Source organism: Dermacentor silvarum, chromosome 3 (genome assembly GCF_013339745.2).
Source record: "Dermacentor silvarum isolate Dsil-2018 chromosome 3, BIME_Dsil_1.4, whole genome shotgun sequence".
Classification (NCBI taxonomy): Eukaryota; Metazoa; Arthropoda; class Arachnida; order Ixodida; family Ixodidae; genus Dermacentor; species Dermacentor silvarum.
In genome coordinates this window covers 86,107,363-86,127,858 of record NC_051156.1, presented here as the reverse complement: position 1 = coordinate 86,127,858, position 20,496 = coordinate 86,107,363, and the positions used below count along the sequence as shown (strand labels likewise).

Sequence of the window (20,496 nt, the reverse complement as noted above, 5' to 3'; positions counted from 1 at the left end):
GGTGAGATAGAGGCGTGAGGCCCGAGAGAGAGTGGCCGGGTGCAACAGCGCTGCGTGCAAGGACTCTTTGTCGACACAGCTCATTGAAGCTCTGGCAAAGGGTGATGACATCTGCGACAGATGAAGGGTTTCGCGCGAGAAGCATTTGAAATGTGTCGTCCTCGATGCCCTTGAGGATGTGCTTCACCTTGCCCTCTTCACTCATGGTAGAATGGATGCCTGCGCAAATATCCACGACATCCTCTATGTAGCTGGTGCAAGTCTCGCCGGGCTGTTGAGCGCGCTGGCGTAGACGCTGTCCAGCACGGAGCTTTCGTAAGACTGGGGGGCCGAAGACTTCTGCGAATGCTGTCTTGAAAGCGGACCAGGTTTGGAGTTCCCGCTCATGATTGTGGAACCAGAGGTTCGCAATGTCAGCAAGATAGAAGATGATGGAACGTAACTTTGTTGGGTCATCCCACTTGTTGTGATCACTGACGCGCTCATAGGTAGAGAGCCAGTCTTCCACATCAGTCTCACTGGCTCCGCTAAAGACAGGAGGGTCCCGCTGCCGCTGGACGGCGCCGGAAATGATGGGAGCAGCGGAAGCTGCAGGCCTATTATCGGTAGCATCGAGCATGGTAGCAGCTGAAGCAGTCGGCAACATTCGGCTACGAAAATGAGCAGAAATAAAGCTATTTTTTATCGTATCTGTCAGCTTGGGAGTCTGGTTGTGTAAATTTCACTGTCGTGCCATGCCTGCCCATGTTCCTGTAGACACTTCTTAAAGGGCACTGCTTGACAGGAGACATCACAAGGACAGGCAAGCACTTTTTTTGTGTTGTTTGCAAGTGCAAGTGAGGCTTAAACGATGGCGTAGCTATACTACAGGATGCCTGGAAGCTATGCCTTGTCACTGCAGTTGTAGTAGCCTGCATAGTAGTTTCCTTGAGACAGCTGTTGAGCAGCATTCATATTTTGTGAACAAAGACAAGCACTCACTGTATCCTTGTCTCTTTTCTTACTTTCCCTTTGTCGCTCTTGTCTCCTTACTTTCCGTTTTAATTATTTATTTTTTATAGGAGAGCTACGTGTCAGTAGCTTTGAACAAGGAGGATACAGTGCTGTGGATTCAGCAACTCAAGGGAATCCTAGGCAACTGTTGTGGCTATCTCAAGGAGGTCCGGGTGAGTGCATCAGTCTGTGATCTCAGTATGTAGGGACCAAGTTAAGGCTGTAGTCAGACGGACAAATTTAATGACACTTTGAGAGAGTGTCATTTGGTGGCACACTGCTTGATGGGAGAGGAAAGGGTCATTTGGAATTGATGGAAGTATTGATCAGTAAGCCAGCCAGCACATTATGTATATATATATATATATATATTTTAGCCAATATTTGCAAAATAACATTAAAACGATGAGTCGTCACAACCGAAGACCAGACAACATTGCATCCAACAAAACAAACAAGCAATGCATTCCGTGCTTGGAAGTCCTGACAGTGGCATGGCGTCGGCGCCTAAAAAATGACACGGATATTGTTGGCAGAGGAAGAATTGCTTTTTCATAAGCAGGGACATTCAGAATATCTTAAATTGCAAAAAAAAAATGGTCTCATAATTAGCACCGACTGTCCACTGAGTATTATCTTATAATTTGAAGCATGACCACCGAGTATCGCCAAACCTTTCCATGTGACAGCCTGCTAATGACACCAACGATTAAGTGTAATTGCTCAAAGTGACACTAAATTTGCCCGTCTGACAGGGGCATAAAACATTCCTTGTTGATCCATGTGAGAAGAAGGGGGTTTACAATGCTATTATAGTTTCACTGTTACTGTGTGCATATGCATTCAAGGTGCTTTCTTCCCAGGTTGTATAAATAATGTGAGACTATCAATTTATGTGATAAACACTCCTCACTGTGTTACTTGTATCTTTGTTGGTTTTTGCTGTCAAATGTCAGAGGATTCGTGGAAAGCTGTGAAATTACTTAGTATAGTACCTTTATACATTGCATGTTCGTTTGGTCATAGATAGGTCAATCCTTTTTGTTGCAGATTGTAGTTCTGTAATCTTGTTTCAGAGTGACTCGTAATTTAATGTGTATCTGCTGTTAATGACAAAGTGGAACATATTGGATGCATGGCGCTTAGCTTATTCTGTTTTTTTTTTTTTTTTTTTTTTTTAATCCTGACATGTAGCAACGAGTTGCTGGTGAAAGATAATATGTAAAAAGTTGTATGTTGTGGCATATTACTTACCCTTAGTTTCACTACTGTGCTTCCCAAAACAGTAAAGAAAAACTATGTGATTGTATGTATGCTGTATTATGCATGTTACTTGAAGTCCTCTTTAAACAGTGCTCCTATACATTGTGCACCATAGAGATGGCCATCTGTAGCTCCGTGAAGAAACAGACGATGGGAAGTGCAGGGGGATGGGAAGCGCTTTGCTAGAGTGGCACAATCCCCCTCCCACTTCTTTCCTGAGAGCGTCTCTTGTTGGCACCACCACGTCGACCGGGAGAATGCTCTGGCCATGACTTGTGCATTGCAGCTCATGCCGATTTCATAGTACATACAGTCGCCGACGGATTTTTCAGATTCCAAGAATTCGGACTTGTGGGACATTCCGGACTTCATAAATCACCATCAGGGTCCCCATAGAGCTAATGCATTTTCGGGACTGATTTTTCGGACGAATTTAGGTTCCAAAGTTCGATTTTCCGGACTAAATCACTCGTTCCGAGCCATGCTACCCGGTCATGTTGGATGTTGGATTTCCCGCTCGCTTGGCCAGGCTTGGCTTTCAGTGGCCTGCTCTATAGCCTCCAAGATTGGGAGGCGCACGCTATCAAAAGAGAGAACTGAAAGCACCATCCTCCTGTCTCGGAGGCCATGCCCGCTCTTCCTTAGCTGACAAAACGCCCTAGGGGATGGCAATTTTCTTTTTCTTTTTTTTAGTCGGCACTATCGTCATAATCACTAATGTGGGATCAGCTTTCTTTTTTTTTTAAGTTTCGGTTACTATTTTGCACGTGGTGTGTCTACAGAGCAGGTGCGTCTCAGAGATGACGTCTCATCTTTGTGTGTATTTGTGCAGCTTTGCATGTGTGCAATCGGCACCACCTCCTGTGCCTTCGCAAGAGCCAAGTGGTGCGAAGTAACGGGGCTCGTTTTTTCTATCTCCATGGCAATCTCCGTTGACCTGCTGACGCTCTTGTCAACTGTATACAGAGACGTCATTCTTGCACAAATCCAAGCAAATGTGATTGCCTCCAAGTGTAGTATGAGGCGGGGCATTATTCGATATTTTTTATACCACTCTAAAGCTAATAATTTTTTTGGGGGGGGGGGGGGGGGGGTGAATGAGTTTTTCGGACTGTTCGATTTTTCGGACTATTTTTCGGTCCCCACAAAGTCGTCTCGAAAATCGGTCGGTGACTGTACATGGATGCATGAATATACAGAAGGAGGGCCCAGAGCATATGACTGAAAAGGGACCTCCTATCAGAGAATGTGTACAATACAGAAAATATGTAGTGCAACAGAAGCAGCAGTGTAATCCCTCAGGTTACAGCATAACATAATTATCTGTTATCTGTTAGCTAAATAAAAGATTGAGTACACAGCTTACAAGGAAAAGAAGGGGGAAAAAAGAGAGAGGGAAAGAAAAAACTAGACATAAGCAATTTACCAAGCATTACTGACTAGCAGCTATTTGCCGCATCAGAGTGTGCGCCTAGACAAAATTAGCGGCACATATCCATTGTTCGGAAATGACTGGCGACGTTAATGTAATAAGCAGTGTATCTCATGGCAGGTCTGTAATTGGAGATATGCTTTATATGTTGTGATGATTATTATGAAAAGCAGCACGTACCCACTCACCCAAGTTGGCATCATAAAAGTTCATTGAAGACCAGCGTATACCTAGTGACCTAAATTGGCATGAAAGGGAAATGGTACGATCTAGGCACAGATAGATACTGGAAAGTTCGTGAAATATTCTAAGAATGCTAATCATACTAAACATCTAATTTATGTTTGTGTATGTTCTTCATTAACCATTAAATGCAAAATGCAACGCAACACTGCAGCCGGAGTGCCCCCAGGATGCCAAATCGCTGATGCTGCACTTGCACGTGCTCGTCACCTTCACAAGCACGTCATCGTGGAAGGTTCTCAAGGACAAGACATGTGAGTGTGCTTGGACATTCCTCAAAGGGACTGTTCACTGGGTTAGTGCAGTCATGCTTTAATAAAGGGGCACGGAAGTGATTTTTTAACATGAAAACATTCCCGATCTGCAGACAATGCTGCTGTCAACATGCAAGCCAAATTTTATTCCAGTCCACGCTGCTGGTAACTTACAATCTTGCATAATAGATTGCTTACTCTGTCCTGCCACTTTTCAAATCTCGGCTTCTTTCGAATCCCGACAAATCTCTTTTCAAATCTCGACATGAAGCGATGATGTTACATGAAGCATGACAACTAATAAGCGCCGTTCGTTAGTTGCTGCAGTGCACATGTTTCTGCTAGTTATTAGTTAATGAAAGAAAAAAACATACTAGTGATCATCATCATCAGCCTATATTTATGTCCACTGCAGGACGAAAGCCTCTCCCTGCGATCTCCAATTACCCCTGTCTTGCGCTAGCCGATTCCAACTTGTGCCCGATAGGCAACACAATGTAAATTTCTAGCGTGAGAGGTCTGTGTTTATAGCTGTCCCTTAGGACATTTAGTTTATTTTCATAGGTGAATGGATTACATTGTTTTAGGTTTAACGGGACATCAATGGCCGCTCTAATGGAGGGCACACGGCCTTGAGAAACAGCCGACTATGCTGCCACTTTCATAAATGCTCTTGGCTCTAGCCATACCCTGTTTGGAGTGTGCAAGTACGTAACGGTACAGAGGCAGAGCAGTAAAACACTCAGATGACCAGCTTTTGCACTGCCAAGGCACTTTGCATGCCTGACCTTTGCATGCCAGACCTTTGCATGGTCAAGACACACGCCCCCAAGACTCACTCAGGCTTGCCGAGACCTGTACACACATGCACTGGGACTCATTTGGATGCACACTATGGGTGGCTCCAAGGAGGTTGGAAAAAAAAAAAAAATTCTGGAGTGGGGGCAATGCTGCTTTGAAAGTGAAGCCAGGCCGCTGCCATCTTACTCAGGGCACGAAGAGACACCAGTGAATAGTGGAATATAGGAAACGCCTGCTTTTCGCCTCCTTCATGTTTGAGATGGCTAATTTAGCTGTAAAGATCCTATTAAATGTACACCTTTGTTTCACAGGCTTTAGAAGCAAACCTGAATGCCGTGGTGCATTTTTTTAGAGTTCTTGATGTCAACACTTAGCCAAATATAATATTTTAGCTAGAAACAACCACCTTTTATTTTACAATTACCCTAGCGTTTACATTCGGACAACAAAAGCACTTAAGGTGCGCTTGGACTGCAGCCTGCGCGGCACTCTTTCAGAGGTGAAGTCAGGGCAAGCGCTGGCTTCACCCCTGCTGGTAAACATTAGCAGGACGCCGCCACTCCTGAAGTTTTTTTTTTTTTTTTCAACCTCCTTGGGTGGCTCTGGGTCTGAGTGGATCGGATCTGTGAGTGCGTTTGTCAACCTACGCTTCCAGAATTGTGAATGTATTGGGCTTGTTAGTTAGGCATAATGACAAATCGTAGTGAAGATCTACAGATAAAAAAAAAATAAAGAACTACAGATTACCTTTGGCCATCTGAGTACCCCATCTGTGCACCTTTCAGATAAGGACTTACCTTCCTAAAAAAGTGAACTGCACATGTCAAACGGCAATAAGTTGCAATATAAACATGGGTCTCTGAAAATATACCTTTGTTGGTTGCCAGTGCTTGTCTGTCATCTCGTTATCTGTCCACCTTTCTTTTTCTGTGCTTTGATTTGTTACTGTGCTTCTAGTAAACAGCTTGCTCCTGTGTTCCTCGTCATGCTTGCCCACGTCATCTGCTGCACGAGAGAATGCACCGACTCAGCTGTTGCTTCTTCACGGTGTTGCACAGGCGAGCCCCTGCGGCCGGTGCTGAGCCAGCTGTGTGCCAGCGTGGGCTCCCACCTGGTGGGCAAGGGCAGCCTGTATGGAGCCCTGCAAGCTCTGCTGCTCAGAGGCCTGGCCAGAGCCAAGCCGAGCCTTAAGAGGGCGCCACTCGTGGCCACCATCAACTTGGCGCTCAGGTAGGGGCACCTGAGAGGAAGAAGTGTTGCGGCCGTTTAGCGCATTGGCTCTGCTGGATTGTGCATGCTTTCGTGTCACGAAATAGATATAAGTGTGAAGCGTGGAGACGGAAGCTGTTGGCTTATGTGAGCACACATAGTTTATACAGTGCAGACTGCTTATAACATAAGTCACTGGAGTCATGAATATCTGCACTATAAGCGGTACCGCACTATAACCAAAACAACAATTTTCAAGCCTTGCACGTATGCAAAACATGTAGACCAAGCAGCCACGCGTATCCGAGAATTGAAACGTGCGACTGGGAGTTTTACATCCGTTTAAATTTACAAACGTTGAAAGGTTAATACCCAAGTATCCACGATATTTGCATGAAGCAGACAAAGTAATAAATTTTTAAAAATGTCTCAGTTTCGCCCGAAAGGCGAAGCATTAATTGCGATAGCAAATTAGTAGAAAGCTATAAGGAGTAGGGATAGTAGTTTTATCGGCTGCATAAACTTGACACATTCGCTTGCTAACTGAATTAACAAGCGTGGTGTCAATGCACACAAGCATACATGAATAGACTCGATGACCGCAGATAACCACGGTCAAAACGCGAGCGTGGGGAAACGCGGCTGCCACAGCGAGCGACGGTTCGTGCGGTCTATAGCTTCAACAGAAACTGAGCGCGGCGTAAGCACAGCGCATACAAAGGTCAGAGCCATGGGGAGATGGCTTTCAAGATACGGTGCGCGCGACAACACCGACAGCCGGCACAGGCATGAACGCATTTGTTGGCAGAGTAGAAGCCGCCACCCTCCCTCCCGTGCTGCCTTCCCGCTTTGCTCCTTTCGCGTGGGAGATTGTGTCGCCAGTTCCCCTTGCGCCCCGTTGCAAGATACGCATTTGGTGACGCAGCACAGCATCGCCCCCCCCCCCCCCCCTCCCATACCCCCACAGCCTTTCGCGCGATAGAAGTCACTGTTTGCTCTCCGCTTGTGCATTCGCTCTCCGTGAAGGCGTGCGTCCCCCGTGCGCTTTCACTCGCACATACGGCGCGCGGCGACAATTTTATCGCCCTTGGACTCGTGCTCGACGTCTATGCTCCTCCTCCGCATCGCCCTCGTTGATCTGCTATCCCATGGGTGGGCACACCTCGTTGAGAAGCGTGCTCTCCACCGCCCTTGTCGGCGAGATTTTCCTGCGGAAGCCGCATTATAACCGGTATTTCGTCTCCTGCGGCTGCACTGTAAGCGGTATGCGTATACACATGGAGTGCTATGGGAAAATTAACGGGAGTCTGAAAAGACCGTACTATATCCGATCCTGCACTATAAGCAGTTACATTATAAGTGGTCTATACTGTAGTTAGTGTAGTCTCTATCAGCTGACTTTTCTTTGCATTGGAATATCCAAAGAATGGTCCTGTGCCATATTGTTTGTTGCATGCATAAATGCACATTTAACTTAAACCCCGAACTAACTGCTGGCTATTGGTCTAGAACAGGGGTTCTCAGGTACGTTCATCCCAGGGAACCCTGCTAAGCTCCATAAAGTGCCAAGGAACCCCCCCCCCTCCCGATTTAACCGAATTATCGAGGGTATCAAGAAAACAAACAAATGCTGCACTACGTCAACACGCTTTTATTTACTCAATGAATCGTCAAATCTTATTTCTATTTAGCACAAGACCAGTGCGGAAGCTGAAATTCATGACTGATTAGCGCTAGCAGCGGCGAAGGCCTCGCGACATCCTTCGCGGCGCGCGCTTTCATCTGAGACGCGCTTTGCATCAACGGGCGCACATCCCGATTATTTTTTCGCCACTCAGCTGCTCGCCAACAAATTGTCCGTCCATCGCGATGTAGCCGGTGCTTTTTATCTTCGACAGCTTTGCACTGAGTAAAAGCGAAACTACTGCTTGCCGCAACCGCTGTCGACGAAACCGCAGCCGCTATCGACGCGATCATGGACGGCGACCTTGCAGTTCAGAAGGCAGGCGGCTGACAGACGCACCAAGTCAAAACGAAGCTACCTTTCGCTGCAAGAAGTGCGGACGAAACTGCGGTCGCTATCGACGCTGCCATGGGAGGCGACTAAGCAGTTGTGAAGGCACGCAGCCGACGCGCGCATCGAGTGAAAATGAAACTATTTGCCGCAACCGCTGCGGACGAAACTGCGGTGGTTATCGACGCGGTCAGAGATAGCGACTACGCACTTACGAAGGCACGCGACTAGCCGCGAACGCGGTGTTACGCGTGGCGATAAACGCAAGAATAGAGGCTTTAAAGGCACAATTAGGCACGAAGCGCTTCGGCGTTGCTGTCAGTCACATGCAGCGTACGATTGCCGCTACGGACTACGGTGCAAGCAGAGGACCACTGAGGACCACGGCGATGCGGACTGCGCCGCTTCGTTTCGGTTGGACGCTACGACGTTCTTGCTCTTCTGCGGCGCGCATTTGCGGTGCTCCGCGTATTTTTTTTTTAATTTTTCCTTCAACGTATAGGTCAGTGCGCACGCTATCGGCACCTACCCGATCTACAAATAGGAGAAAGGCGCATGGTGGTAAGTTACGGCCTCCGAGATTCAAGTGCGAAAGCTTAGGCGCGCTGCCCGTTCTCAGAGGTTGGGTGGCTACAAGCTGCTTGCGTATTTATTGCGCAGTTCGCGCGTTGCTGTTACGCACTGTGATGTGCTTTTTGACACTCGGCACCGTAACTCGGGCTATGAGTAATGGAGGTTCTTTGGATCAAGCGCACATCATGTTCGCCGTTTAGACACTTGTCGAGAGCGGGACAGGAAAATTATCAGCACTGGCCGCGGAAACCACGAGCAGGGGCCTGCGGACGTAGGTTCCGCGGAACCCACTTTGAGAACCCATGGTCTAGAACTCTCGATAAATTCTGCGCATATTTTTCTTTTGTGACACAATAAAAAAAATGATAATTAAGAACAGGTTAACTTACTCAACTTACTTCACCTACCTCCGCAGCTAAGTAGCTGGGGCATTCTGCTACTAACTACAGTCGAATCTCGTTAATTCGAACACGCTTAATTCGAACTTCCGATTTATTCGAACTGACGCTGTGGTCCTGTCAAAGTTATGTGATTCCAATGGGTGAAAACGCCCGGTAATTCGAACGCGAAAGCATTTGCGACGAATAATTCGAACATACCGCGCACTGACAATGCTTTTAGCAGCGTTCCAAATCACGTGGCACCACCGACCGCATTGCTCCAAAAAGCTTAGGCGATACCCTTCAACGCCACGTCGAGAAAAATAACGAGAGAGAGAAAAAGAACCGTGGCGTAAATTTCACTCTCTCAAATGGCAAGGTCGCCGTTTCTGCGTCGCGCCGGAACACGCCTGTACGTGCCGACGTCTCAGCCAACGCTGTGGCACAGAGGGAAGTAACGGCTGATGCCCAGTCCGGCCAACGAAACTGCCCATGCCGGGCCAATGCCTCGCTTCAATGGCAGAAAACGAAACTTCAGGGAGCGGGCTAACCTGGTGCCGTCACGGTGGCAGGCGCGCACGGAGACATTCGAAGGTGAGAGAGGGTGAGGAGAGCCACCGAAGCGACGGGGTTGCCGAGGCCAAATCCGCTTCCCTGCCGCCCTCCTCCCTCACCTTCGACAGTCCCCGTGCGCGCCCATCACCGTGCCGGTGCTGCCCGCTCCCTGAAGTTTCGTTTTCTGCCATTATCGGGAAGCGAGCGTTGGCCGGCGTGGGCAGTTTTGTGGCCCTCGCTCGTTATGTGCTTGCGCGCCATGATATTTCACGACTTGCACCATTTGTATGTCGTGCTACGGTGCTGTAATACTTCATAAATAAGTCCTTCCTTTAATTCGAACTTCTTCTAATTCGAACAAATTTTCGGGCCCCTTCGAGTTCGAATTATCGAGATTCAACTCTATAAGATTGGAGCTTGTACTCCAGATTCAGTGGCCCCATACCATGATAAAGGTGGAATGCAAGAAAACTGATGTACCATGCTTTGGGTATATGTTAAAGAACCACAGGAGCTCAGAATTAATCTGGAGCCTCCATAAAACACTTCACTTTTTTTCTTCATTTTTTTGATACAAGAAAAAATTAGGGGAACTTGGGTGCCAAAATTACGATGTGATTAAAAGGCATGCCGTTGCGGAGAGCTCTAGATTAATTTTCGCCTACCTTGGGTTCTTTAACGTGCACCTAAATTTAAGTACTGCATGAGCTTTTCTGCATTCCGCCTCCACTGGAATGTGGCTGGCACGGCCAAAATCGAACCCGCGGCCTCTAGCTTGCAGCACAATGCTATAGCCACTAAGGTACCGCTGTGTGTAATTTTAAGTTTCTGACGCGATTGTCTGGCCTTCCTGTGTTTTTGTCTCAATGTTGTTTACTCCTATAACCCCAGGAGGTCGATTCCAAGCTGCAGCTTGGATGATATGTGTTTCATGATGCCTTTGAGAGCTTAGTTGCCTTAGTTTTTTTGTTACCTCCGGGGCATCACAGTTACTGCTCTGTGCCTTTCTCATATGTTGTTTTGTTCAATTGCACTAGTCCACTGTTTGGTAGACTACAGTTAAGCCTCGATATAACGAACTTCAGTGTAACGAAGCTCGATATATATTAAAGTAGTTAACCTTTTACAGCGAAGCTGTTTCTACGGACCCTGTGCCGTCGTCGGTTCTCTAAAAAGCATGTGACCTAGCAGGAGAGGAGAGGAAAAGAAGGGCTCAACGCTGTGAGAATGCTGTGAGAGGGTGCAGATGAAAAGGACACCAGGGAGGGGGGTTGACGTAAATCGCACCATCCAATACTCCCATTGGAGGGGCAGAGTGTGAGGCGCCAACACAACAACGCAGTGTACAAAAAAATAGGTCAACAGAGAAGTGGGGTGTGACAGGAGTTTGCATTGGCGTTGGTTGTATATACGGAGCTTTGGTCCGGGACTCTTGTCTAGGAACGTCGTAGAAAAAAGCATAAGGAACGCGCTAGGAACACCGTCGCCCGTGGAGGCCGATGCGTCCCATTTCGTCTGGTTTGTAAGAGTTTGTATTTCTTCATTTACTTGCTGCTAACTTGGCCAAAGGCAGCTGTTAATATTTCATAACAAAAATTCAAATCCCGTGCATATGTGAGAATCAGTGTTAAGCAAAGTTTTTTTTTTTTTAATGTTTACTCAAATACTAAGCAACTGTTATGCAAAAGTTATACTAATGCGATTGTTTTCCGGTTTATGAGCAAGCATACACTTGTGTTCTGTATCATGCTTCACCGTCATCTCTTCCACACTCAATGCATTATTTCACACTCTGTGGGTCCCTAGTGTCATATGGAAGAAAGACTGACGGATGCTGTGGTAGTAAGTAGCGTGATAACGAGTAGTGTGGCACCAGGTAGTATGGTAGTGGGTTTTTGTCTACTTGTCAAGACAGCAGTCAGCGCCCACAAAATATGGAGAAAGAAGCAAAGAAGGTTTTGCTTCAATTAACCCTTTGAGGGTCGAATTTTTTTGCCAAATGTGGACCCCCCAGGGTAGATTTTTTTTATTGCTGTTTTAAATTCTTCGAAAGAAACTATTTCGAAATATGGTCATAATTTTTTTTGTGACAGGAAAGTGAGGAAAAAATTGTTTATGTTGTAAAAATACACAATGTTTATTCATGATTAAGATGATAAGCGCACTGAAAAATGGTTGTGTGCACGACCAGAAACCGAAACAAGTGAGAAGCCTTCGTCTTATCGCCAACAAGACGATAGAGCTTTTGTGGTCTCCAAAAAAAGGAAATGCAAAAACGGCAGCATCGTTTGTGTATATACGCGCCTGCCAGGGAACAGGTGTAATCGCGCCACGGTGGCCGATAAACGATCGAGTAACAAGCGTTCACCCTTTGAGAGATTTGAAACCAGATAGCCATCAGTTTAGCGCGTGCAACAAGCAAGATCCGCCGCAGGAGAAAACCGTAACTTGCCGCCGGTGCCGCACACGCCTAGATGCGCAAGAGATAGCTGACACACCGTTGCCATAAAAAAAAAAAGAAAAAAAAAAGGAGAGGCAGTGGCGCAAGTAAAAAATTCCACGTGTTCCTGTCAAGTGGCAGCACATACCAAGCGAAAGAAATAATCGAAAGAATCGCGCACTCGTCGCCGTGGCGCGCGCGCGGCGCACGCACCCGGATGCGCGAGCGCTAGCCGACGCGCCGTTGCCAAAAAAAAACGAACAAAAAACGGCGAGGCCTTGGCGCAAGTATAAAATTTCACTTGTTTCCACCGAGTGGCAGCACATGCCAAGCGAAAGAAATGATCGAAAGAGGCGCGCTTTTTAAATGTACAAGCAATACCGTACATGTACGCCATTGACCATTTTGAGGGTGTTCGCGGAGGCCGTACTTGTACAGTATTGACCATGAAAGGTTTAATTAATTTACTGCAATGAAGGCCCATCTGCCTCCTGTTGCAGGCCTCTACTAACTGGGCAGTTTTCAGAAGACCTGATGAACCTGTTCCTGTTGCACATCCTCTCAGTGCCTGCACTCATACACCACCTGCTGAACATCGCCCCAGAGGCAAGTGGCAGGCATTTGCTCTCATTCGATTGGTTGAACATTTTTGATTTCAACAGTGCCAAGAAGGACGAGGACTTGAACCGACTTGATCCTGCTTGGTGTTCAGATCAGAGACTTCGCTCTCTCATGATGGATTTTGCTGGTCACTTTTTTTCTTTTTTTAAAGTGACACCGATCCATAAGTGCAGGCTGAAATAATGCTCTGGTTTCAGAAATCTGAATCTTCAGAAGAAAAACGTGATGTTCTCTGCTGTTTCACAGCAGAAGTTTTGATGCACAGATTTGGTGCAGCATGCTCTCAAACTTTTGACGGATTTGTATGCGAGGGAGATCTACTAGAGAGCGATTTGGTTCAAAATGACCATGCTCTGCTGCATAGCAAAAAAGAAGAAGAAGAATGCTCCAGGTTGATGAAAAAAAACGGTGCAAAACGGACTAGGACATGAAGCAGACCAAGACACGCCCAATTTGTTTGTCTGCCTTCCTGGTTTTCTTTGCTGATTTCAGTGCTTTCTTTTTAAGCTTTTCCTTGTTTTTCTTTTTTTTCACCAATTTCAGCTCTAATTATTCTAAAAACTTTGTGTTGGTGTATGATTGCCTATGTGCTTTATTTCTATTGTTTTTTCTTTAATGGCATGCATTGCGGAGTTGGCTGTACAGCGGCTTCTGAATTTTTTTTTTTAATTTTAATCTTTAGACAGGCTGTTGGCCTTGCCAGACAATAGCTCTCAAATTTTCATTCTACAAATGTCGGGGAGAGTTGTTACCTTTAGCCTAATGGCCAATGTGTGGGGGTACGTCGCAGGCGGTGACGCTGTTGAACTCGCACGGCCTGTTCCGCCGGAGCCTGGACATCCTGGTGGTGGAGCAGAACATGCGCATCCTCTTCAACGCCCTCGAGGGGAACTACGCCCTGTGCCTGCTCGCAAACCTTGTGCACCTCGCCTACCTCAACATTGAGGCACGTCCTGCCCTCTTGCCTCATAGCCGAGTGGCCAGCACATCTCCCGTCTCGGAAGAACTTGCTGCTGGTTTTGTTGGTACTTGCTGTGAGGCACAAAGGCACAGACACAAACTACAGACACAAAGGCGGAACAATTCATTCCCTCACCATCAGGATTGTTTTCTTTCGTGTCTATGAATTGTGTGCATCCTTTTAGCGGCAATTATGTCTTGCATCTCCCGCCCTTATGTTATAATGGTTGCACATAGTTGTAAAGGCTCTATTTTCTGTCATTCTTGAAGCATGAGACCGTAAGAGTAATTGCCTCAGTGGAAGCAAGGGTTGCTCCAGAGCGTCCGTCACGGTTTTGTTTGTTTGGGTAAAAAACAACACTAGGTTATGATGATGCTGGAGAGGGAGGTGACTTCAGTAGTTACCGGACTAGGCCTCCAACAGCACAAGGTGCATTCACCACACACAATGGCTATTGCAAAGAATAGAACATAATACACTGAGTGTGACAAACAGCAAATTCGTGGCGACATAACTTGGAAGAAAGCTGCTTGTATAACAGTGCAATAAAATGAGACAGAATTGAATTGAAATCCATTTTCTCTCTCTTCCTGGTCCTTTAGAACCTGAATTCAAGGCTGCTTGACTTTGTGGTATGTTCCATGCCTGTACTTCATTTTTCTTTCTTCTTTTTTGTATTTATATGTAGCTTTTGATGCAGTGGCAGAATCTAGCTAGATAAGTCAGTGATATTTGTCTCATCATTTGAATTGCTGGATAGGCAAAGTTAAAAAGAGAAGTTAATCTTCTATGTAATGAATCCCAATTTCATGAAATTTTTGTTTTACAGGTGCTTTAGATTTCTCATTGTTAGCTCAGTTGAAGAGAATGTACTATTTCTAACCGCAATTTAATGAACAGCTTGCATTGCAGATTTGAAATGGGGTGATAGGGTTTTGTTAAGATACAACTTTAACCGATTATAGAAGAAACTTGAACAGTTATCTTTTGCCCATGGTGCCAGTAGATTCTATTTGGGAATATTCGCTGGGATCCACACACTGCTGAGTTGTAGTATAAATGGCAGGCTACTCTACAACAATGCTACAAAGGAAACCAGTATGGGTTTTCTTCGTACGTAGCTTTGTGTTACAGTCGGTTAGATGACGCTGTGATAGTTTTTTATAGCACATTCCTCCAGGCCCTTGTGTTTCAAGGGCTCTGTTTGGGCACTTGTGCTTCTGGCCAATTCTTGGATCTGTCATATTGTGTAAATCGTATCATTCCTTTGCAATGCATTCTACATGTTCATAGTACACCTCATTAGCCATTGCCACAATCTTATTATCTATAGATTTTACGCACTTTACAGCCATTATTTTTAGGCCCCTTTACAGCCACGTCTCACCTACGTCGCCAAACTCATTGCTCCACTGCAAACTTACTAACACTGGCATGGCGCTCTTTGGCCATACCTGGCCCTTGCGCCACTAAACAACAGACATTCATTCATTGATTCATTCAGTCGGCTGGATGACAATTTTTCTTTTTCATAAGCCTTCCTCCACCTTGCAGGCTTCTGCAGAACTGGCGGGTATTCTCTCAGTGTCCACTTCATGGACTGTCCATTCCAGCGCACACTGATTGGATAGAGCTCGAAGCCAATAAGGCACACGGCAGTCATCATCGCTAGCTCTCAAGCTCTTATCCATTTGCCGCATGCTAATATGGACAGTCCACTTAGTGGACACTTACAGAATCCTCCCTCCCCCCCTGATTTGCTAAAAAACGCTTGTGTACCATGCATTGGTTGCACGTTAAGGAACCAAAGGTGGTCAAAATTAATCCAGAGTCCCCCACTACGGCATGCCTCATAATCAGATTGTGGTTTTGGCATGTTAAACCCCAAAAATTTGATTGAATGTCTTGTGTGCAGCATGTGTCCACCAAGCTGCTTGAGAGCTGCCAGAAGTACGTGGTGAACAAGCGCTCCAACCTGACCCACTGGCACCCCATCCTAGGCTGGTTTGCCCAGAGCATTGACCACGGGTAAGGGTCTAGCCTGTCTGCTTATCACCATGCCAGGCTTTTAGCGCTTAAAGGGTTCCCGGTCCACTCTTTATCGAAGTCAAGAAATGCATTTCACTTAAAAATGCACTACTTCAGAAATACTTTGCAGAAAAGGTACTTCAACGCATTCAGCAGAAGCGGACTTATTGGCAAGCAAAGGTCACCTTGATCCCCTTAACAATCCCCTTCAATGCCTTGCGCTGTGAAGGCTTCGGCAGAGCGGGGCAATATCCTGAACATCACCATAGTGCGCATGTCACAGCTGTCCCCGATTGGTCGTCGGCGCGAAGTCGATCGACGGGGTAGACAAGCTGGTTGATCGTTCCGTACTCAAGCGAACATAGTGAAGAGAGTCAGAGTCAGGAGTAAAAAAAAAAAAAAAAACAAGATATTTATCGGCTGATAAATATACGCAAATAAAAAAAAAGCACTAGACCAACTGACACACCTGAACTTAATATAACACAATATGAAGACAAATAAATACGAGCAATTAACAGTAGATATACAAATGAAACAGTGCGAGGATCAAATACACAAGAATACACTTAACGGCATTTCACTAAAACAAAGTTCAACAGAAATCAAATTTCCAAAGAAAACAAATGGTGTCATACGCTTGGCCGGGCAGCAGCAGCAAGTCCATAAACCGTGGAAGTCGGTGCACAAAGCTTTCCCGAAGAATGCTGGTAGTCCGATCTTGTCGAGGTGGATGCGAATTGCTGAGCTGGGTTTCCCGGGAGTCTAGATCTGACGACTTCCCTCAAGCAGGTTGAGCTAACTTGAGGTGAACTACCGTGAGCTTCGTTGCAGACGCTGGTTTGACGTCTCGTACGTCAACAAGTTCCTCGGAGTTCCGACGTGGCCAGGCAGCCCAGGTGATACTGGATGGCACTAGCCCCCCGACGGCTTCTCAGCAGCGCATAGGTTCAGCTTCTAGACTAATCAGCAGGGCCCAAAACCTGCGCTTAAATAGCCTCTCCTTTCCCTAGTTCCCTATCTAGGGAAACTGTCGGTATGTGGAGTTCTCTTAATTCACGGCTCTTAGCTCCCAACAGTCTTGGCCACGCCCTTTTCACCATGGGCGACAAACGTAGATTCTCCTCTCCCCCAAGGTCAAGGGCCAAGGTCGAGCCCGGCACTACCACGTGGCCCTACACGCACACTTCGGGGTTCGTAATCGGCGTGTCGCGTCTCGAATTGAGATGCCGCCCGTGAGGCCACGACGCTTTTGACGTCCGTAATTCGGCGTGTCGCTAATCAGCGTCAAAACCACTCTCAAAAATATGCCGCTCCGTGACAGCGCAGTTCAAGTTTGATTTTGGATGTTCGCATAGATGCCACTAGTACTTCTGATTTTGGTGCCTATGACGCGCCAAACTTGGAGGCTATCCCTCAACTTGTGGTTGAGGTCGTGGTGTCTCATCCCATTGCTGTGCTACAGTGTACTATAGCACAGCACAGAGGGGGCACATCAAAACTTCCCACCAAAATGCCCTGCTTGAACGAGCTGCTGATCCAGGCTGAATTCGACGAGCGCGAACGTAAGCTTGCCGAAGGTACAAAAACGACAACGCGCATCTCGGACCGCTCGGGCACCACAAGCTCAGTGCAAGTCAAAGTCCGGTGCTGGAATCATTCACGCAATACTTCACATTACTTACATGTCAACTACAGTTCCTTTAGTGATTTCGGATTGTACATTTTTTTGGTTAGTGTGTTTTATTTTTTTCTACTAAACGCATGAACGAGGTTCTACTGCGGTAGTACTGTACTCAGTGAGCACCCTCCACATGACCAAATCAATGCACGCCACAGCTAAGAAGCAATTGCCTTGCCCTTCTTCTGCAGCCTGCACGAGTCCCTGACCTTTGTGAAGCAGCAGCTACAGCTGCTATGGTGTGGGCCACTGGTCAAGGTCCTGTTCAGCCCGCTGGCAGAAATGCTGGCGCAGAATGACAATTCCTCCTCGGCGGCAGCACCGACGTCCCAGAGTCCGCAGCCAGACGCGCCCTCCAATGTCCCCAACTCTCCCGCCAGTGCCAGCGCCTCGAGTGAGTTCTTCGCCTGCAGTTGCGCTATGCAAAAAACTTCCAGCAGAGAACATCCTGGATGATTGTCAGCGTCAGCCATAGCTTTCCAGTTATACCCTGCTGCGTTTCCCATGTGGAGAGGATGCAGCTTCGGGATTGCCCCCTTCACCTCTCTCCTGCTCCTACTTGTGTGACATGGTCGCCTGCGCCAGCCAATCATGTGCCCTCCTTTGTGCATGTGCTTCTTTCCTCACTCTTTGCTCTCCTCCTCGTCACTCTTGTAACACCAATTCTGGGGTTCTACATGCGAAAACCACGATCTGATTGCGGCGCAAACTGTAGTGGGGGACTCCATATTAATTTTGCCCACGTGGGGTTCTTTAACGCGTACCTACATCAAAGTACATGAGCGTTTTCGCAATCACCCTCGTCTAAATGCGACTGCTGCAGCTGGAATAGAACCTGTGACCGCGACCTCAGCAGCGAAGTGCCTTAGCCACTGGGCTAGCATGGTAGTTCTCGCTCTTGTTATCCTCTGTGGTGTTAGATAGCCATCTGCCAGCCACGGAAACACAGAAATGTAGCTGAAAAAAGCTATTGCTTTAATACCACTAGATAACCTGACTTTCTTGAGCTCTCTATGTGTCGAGCTTGTTTGAATTGCTGGTGTCAAGATAATAGGTCGATGCCAGTTGTGAATCGGCCAGTTGCTGAACAGAGGCTTCAGCTTTACGAGGAAAAGCATATCGTTGAAAAGTACCTGGTGTCGTCTGAAGCAATGACTGAGTGTTACGAGGGGCATATCAAGGCTGGCCTGGCTCAAAATAGCATTGATGACATTGTCTGGCCAGGTGTTTCTGACTGATGCTAGAGCCTTGCTGAAAATATAACAAAGTGTCAGCTGTCAATGAAAAAAATCATACGATGTAAAAGGCATCATCTGAGCAGCTTCACTAAATTTGGAATAAACTAATTACAGCACACTGTAGGAACAGGTTTGTTGTCTTCATTTAAATTAAAGGGAAACTCATGTATTTAGAGGCAGAGCAACATTGTTTTACAGCAAGGAAATACTTCCTGGAATAACGCTTGTCAATTTGAAGTGTTTAAAATAGCTTAGGGCGTGTCCAGCAGTTGGCATGTATTAGCTACAAAGTGCTCCGAAATCTGTATCTGGATGCTCCAAACTGCTCCAAAATTCAGATTTTGCTGCTCTAAATATTTCTCCAAATCTCAGTTCGTCAGTGGCACCAATGAATTAAGGCCTGACTGACAGCGGTTGAATCGGTGTCGGGGGTACATGTACCAAGTCTGTCTGTGTGCTCAAACTCACGTGCGGACAGAAAGCTCCAAACTGCATGAATAGGTGTGTGAGAACGCATATCCCATGTGATCTATGTGCCTTCCGGCGGCTAATCGGCCCAATCTTCGCACGTGCTTTTGCGCTTTCTGAAATATGCGCTGCTTCCATCGCCGTGCCCTCTGTTCGCTTCGTGTTATTGTTTCAAACGGGCACGCTAACAAAAGATCCTTGTACTGACAGAGGCCGCACACTGTGAAAAGGCTGCATGCATTAAGGCACCGACCACTCCGGGTGTTTCGGCGAATATACCAAATATCAGAAAAATCGAATGGTAGATATTAGGCTTTTTCTCCTTCCAGAAGTATTCATGGTACAAATCCCCTTGTCACAGACTGAACTGCACTAAAAGCTAGCACAAAATGTGCTTTTCTTAGTTGGAATTTATGTTCTGACTGACTGCTGCAGGCCTGCTGAAGAAGGCCCTAGAGCGTGCATCGTCGGCACGGACGTGCAGCGTGCAGTACCGACGTCTCGGAAGCCCAGAGGTTACTGCAGTGGCCCTCACCTGCGCCCTCTTTGAGACTGCCCTCGCTGGACTTACCCAACTGCGCCTGGACATACTGACTGGTGCGTTCAGGAGAAATTGGTGCTTTCGCAAGCGCAAACCTGTTTGTGACTTGTTGCCTATGGGACACCCTTGATTCCCAAAAACTGGCAATATCTTATTTTCTTTGCCTCTTCTTCGAGGTTTGGTACTTGTCATTGTTTTCTCGCCGGTTGTTTGTGTGGATAATTTGTGGATATATAGATAACTTTGGTCACTGTGTATATGCCTTAACAGACAACGTGCTGCGGCTGCTCTCTGGCCTAGTAGACAAATTGGGTCACCATGTGTGTTGCCTCTGTGTATGTGCCGATTCTTGGCCAATGTCCCAGAATGGATGTGCCTCTGTGACTCAAGAGGTACGAACCCTTAAATGTATTTAGATACGTGTTGCACTTCACTGTCCATATGGCACGCATCAACATTCTTCCCTTGACAAGCATCATGCTTCGCTTTCATCCTCATCACACAGACACTTGACAGCTACAGGCGACGAGATTGTGCTCGCGTCATCTGTTACTGTTGCTACCTTGCTAATTGAAACAAGCTTTCCATCATTTTAGATTCCAACACTGCATTAGATCTGCGTGTTTCTTGGTGCCTATTGAATCAAGCTGCTTCCATTGTCAGTTGCTTTCATTTATTCTCAGACATGACCGCAAAGGCTTAAAGGGCAACTCCGGGGATTTTATTTACCATGTCAAGATAAAGGAATATTTAGGTTCCCGAGACCCCCCTGTCACGCGTCTGATAGTAGACTGATAGTAG

At 46.7% G+C, this 20,496-nt stretch overlaps 1 protein-coding gene across 1 annotated transcript in view; it reads left to right on the top strand.

Annotated features, from left to right (window-relative positions):
• Window positions 1–20,496, top strand: part of LOC119445559 (ubiquitin-protein ligase E3B) — a 98,995-nt gene that overhangs the window by 21,324 nt on the left and 57,175 nt on the right. Inside the window, exons 6-14 of the mRNA XM_049663403.1 lie at window positions 1,062–1,166; window positions 4,086–4,185; window positions 6,045–6,216; window positions 12,658–12,763; window positions 13,569–13,724; window positions 14,342–14,371; window positions 15,655–15,767; window positions 17,640–17,842; window positions 19,590–19,751. Of these exons, the coding sequence (XP_049519360.1) occupies window positions 1,062–1,166; window positions 4,086–4,185; window positions 6,045–6,216; window positions 12,658–12,763; window positions 13,569–13,724; window positions 14,342–14,371; window positions 15,655–15,767; window positions 17,640–17,842; window positions 19,590–19,751 (1,147 nt within the window). The remainder of the gene's footprint in view (window positions 1–1,061; window positions 1,167–4,085; window positions 4,186–6,044; window positions 6,217–12,657; window positions 12,764–13,568; window positions 13,725–14,341; window positions 14,372–15,654; window positions 15,768–17,639; window positions 17,843–19,589; window positions 19,752–20,496) is intronic.